Source organism: Entamoeba dispar, genomic scaffold (genome assembly GCF_000209125.1).
Source record: "Entamoeba dispar SAW760 scf_1105229459241 genomic scaffold, whole genome shotgun sequence".
Lineage (NCBI taxonomy): Eukaryota > Evosea > Mastigamoebida > Endamoebidae > Entamoeba > Entamoeba dispar.
The window spans coordinates 15,388-18,689 of NW_001853594.1; the positions used below are offsets into that span (position 1 = coordinate 15,388).

The window sequence follows — 3,302 nt, forward strand, 5'->3', positions numbered from 1 at the left end:
AAAATTACGATCTGATACTTTTTTACAGCACTGAATGCCTGGACATATGTATAGAGGGTTCGAATCACTATACGACCAGAGACGCCTAAGGCAGAGGATAATCTTCATCTCGCAATATATTATTTTTTATTTTTTTAAACAGAGTTATGTACAATAAAATTAATAATTATGGGTGTTAAATATTAACCAAATTAATAATTTAATATTAAATTAAAAAATAAATTCCATTTCCATATCAAGTAAGTCAAATCCATTAAAAATAGTATTTAAGTTCTTAACAAAATGAAACCCTTGTTTTTCATAAAACTGGCGTGCAGTATTTTGTTGGTGACAGTTTAAACGAACTTTTTTATAATGATGTTCTAATACCAACTCTTTTACTTTGTACATTAATTTATGGCCAAGTCCTTGACCTCTGAATGAAGGTAATAAATAAAAGTCATGTAAATAACAATAATCATCTGAAGAATTATATTCAATTCCTGTATAACCAAATAATTGAGAATTTACATAATGAAAAACAAATTGATAATTTGAACTAATTTGTTGTTTTAATTGTTCAGTATTATACAAATAATTATAGATTGCATCTCTTGCCTCTGGGCTGAGTAAATTATCATTATAAGTTGAATAGAAAGTGATTTTCGTGATTTCTTGTAATTTTGGGATGTCTTCCAATTGAACTATTTTTGATTCAAAATTCATTAAAGTCTAGAAGAGAGTCTAACCAGCTTTGCGTTTACAGTTCTATTATATCCCTTACAGCAACCCTTGTCAAGCATTTCTTCTTCTCGATTCCAAAAGACAGATTATTTTTTTTAATAAAAAATCTTCATTTTTATTTTTAGAGAAATTTAAAATGAGTAAAAATATAAACTCAAAGTCCAAAAGAATAAAGATATAGTAAAAATAATTAATAATAAACCATAATAAAAGTCAAAAGAAATTAAAGAGAAAGATAAAAAGGAAAGGCAACAAAAAGAAGGAATTTACCAAAAGAAAAAGAAAGAAAATATAAAAGTAGATATGTGGAATTAAAAATATCATAAATGCCAAATAAAAGGGTATAAAGAACATACGAACAAGAAAAGTATTAAAAAAGAAGTATAAAATATAATGACAAGGTATGAGAAAAAACAACAACTAGGAGAAGGAACATATGGTGTTGTTTGTAAGGCATGGGATTCAGTTTGTAATAGATATGTTGCACTTAAAAAAATAAAGCAAGAACGAGAAGATGACGGTATTCCCGTTACATCAGTAAGAGAAATAGCTGTATTACTTGAATTAAAACATCCTAATGTAGTAGAGTTTGTTTAATACAAAATTAAATAAGAATAAATAAAGGAAGAAAAAAAAAAGATAAAAAGAACGAAAGTACTGATAAAATATAGTTTATATGACATTTACTTAGAAGATAAATTCTTGTATTTGGTGTTCGAATTTTGTGATGAAGATTTATATCAATTTATGACAAGAACTTCCAAAATTCCAATTAATGAAACAAGATCAATTGTATATCAAATACTTCAAGGACTTGCGTTTTGTCATTACCATCAAATACTTCACAGAGATATGAAACCACAAAACATCTTAATTAATAAAAATGGAACAATCAAATTAGGTGATTTTGGTCTTGCAAGACTCACAACAATAAATGACCGTAAATACACTTCTGAAGTTGTTACATTATGGTATCGTGCACCAGAGATTCTTCTTGGGGCAACCCAATATGGGGGTGCAATAGATATTTGGTCTACTGCAGCTATCTTTGGAGAATTAATTAATAAAGAAGAATTGTTTAAAGGAAGATGTAAAATTGATCAGTTATTTAAAATCTTTTCTCAACTAGGAACACCAACTGAAGACATTTGGAATGGTGTAACTAAACTCCCCTTTTATCTTTCTACTTTCCCTAAATGGAAAGCAAAAGATCTTCATACAATTTTTCACACAGATGAACGTGCAGTTGATCTTTTACAAAAAATGTTTATCTACACTCCTGAAAAAAGAATTTCTGCTGCTGATGCTTTAAAGCATCCCTTCTTTGACCCTTTAAATAAACCAAGTAATTAATTTTATCTTTTGAGATATTCTTTTTATATATTTTTTATAACATTTTTATATTCAAAAATATATTATTATTCTTCTAAAATTAAATCTACAATTGGATACCTACAATTCAATTAAGCTTCAACAACTTCTCCTTTTTCTTCAGCAACTGGGGCAGCTTCAACTGGTGCACTATTATCTTGGTGTTGGTCAAGAAGTTTAAGTGAATCAATTTTACCAGCCTTAAGAATCTTGACCTTACGAATGTAGACATTGTCCATTGAGAAAACTTTGCTGCATTTGGCAACAATTTCTTTTGGAAGTTTGTTTTCTCTGAGATAATCAACAAATTGTGTAAGTTCACGTGAAGCAGCTTCTTTAGTGATAAGATTATTCATAATCTTTCTAATCTTTTTAATTTGAGCACTTTTAGCATATGAAGTCTTCTTGATTTGGTTGGATTTTCTGCTGGTGAATCCAATACAGAAGATTCTAATTAAGTGTCCATCAGTAGTTTTAACATCAACTGATGTTTCAATAAGAGTACACCACTTCTTAACAATTGATCTCAATTTGTCAGTTGTAAGTTTAAGTCCATGGAAGATCATAAGACAATCTTTTCCGTTAACATCTTCACATTTAAATTTGTAATTGTATGCTCCAAATTTTTCATTTTCCATGAGATCAGCAAGATTTACTTCAACAACTCTTCCCTTAAGTTGTTCTGAAGCAATTCTAGTACCAGCTGTCTTATTGACAACAATTTGTCCAACGGTTCTTCTCTTGTAATTCTTTGGTACTTTAACATTATACCATTCCTTCTTGGAGAATGGCTCAGCAATCTTTCTCTTGCTTCCTTTCTTAACGTTTCCTGCCTTATACTTCTTATTCTTTCCTGTTGCCATTATTCTTCTTTTTAGTTTATATCTTCTAAGATTTTGGTCGTTTAAATAGTTCTTCTCAGGGTTCAAAATAAACTCTTTGAAGTCGAGATGCCCTGTTTCAATCTCTAAAATATATTTTATTGATTTTTGTTGAATATTAGAGTAAAAAAATGTTCTAAAGTACTAAAAAATAATATAATTAAATATTAGAGAATAAATACTTTTTTAAAATATAAGTTACGATAAAAATTACTAAAATAATAAAATCTATTAATCTTAGAGAATTAAAATATAACTTTATAATGGATTTATATAAGATTTAATAAAAATAAAAATATTATTTTGAGATCTATCTTAGTAAAAAAC

General features: G+C 27.8%; 3 protein-coding genes across 3 annotated transcripts, besides 6 other annotated features; 1 reads left to right on the forward strand and 2 right to left on the reverse strand.

The window, feature by feature from the left end:
• Positions 1–113: 113 nt before the first annotated feature.
• Positions 114–139: a sequence feature (AT_rich).
• A 49-nt stretch (positions 140–188) lies between these two features.
• Positions 189–224: a sequence feature (AT_rich).
• Positions 211–705, reverse strand: EDI_169570 (protease synthase and sporulation negative regulatory protein PAI, putative; the record flags this gene model as incomplete). The annotated part of the gene is made up of 1 exon (XM_001735540.1): positions 211–705. The coding sequence occupies one exon, from the start codon at positions 703–705 to the stop codon at positions 211–213; it is 495 nt and encodes a 164-aa protein (XP_001735592.1).
• Positions 706–808: 103 nt separating this feature from the next.
• Positions 809–847: a sequence feature (AT_rich).
• A 17-nt stretch (positions 848–864) lies between these two features.
• Positions 865–1,043: a microsatellite.
• Positions 1,044–1,116: 73 nt separating this feature from the next.
• On the forward strand, positions 1,117–2,076 carry EDI_169580 (CDK2, putative; the record flags this gene model as incomplete). Its single annotated transcript, XM_001735541.1, has 2 exons — positions 1,117–1,310; positions 1,395–2,076. 2 exons carry the CDS (start codon positions 1,117–1,119, stop codon positions 2,074–2,076), a joined length of 876 nt encoding a protein of 291 aa, XP_001735593.1.
• A 20-nt stretch (positions 2,077–2,096) lies between these two features.
• Positions 2,097–2,161: a sequence feature (AT_rich).
• Positions 2,162–2,186: 25 nt separating this feature from the next.
• Positions 2,187–2,957, reverse strand: EDI_169590 (40S ribosomal protein S3A, putative; the record flags this gene model as incomplete). Its single annotated transcript, XM_001735542.1, has 1 exon — positions 2,187–2,957. The coding sequence occupies one exon, from the start codon at positions 2,955–2,957 to the stop codon at positions 2,187–2,189; it is 771 nt and encodes a 256-aa protein (XP_001735594.1).
• Positions 2,958–3,120: 163 nt separating this feature from the next.
• Positions 3,121–3,280: a sequence feature (AT_rich).
• Positions 3,281–3,302: the final 22 nt, after the last annotated feature.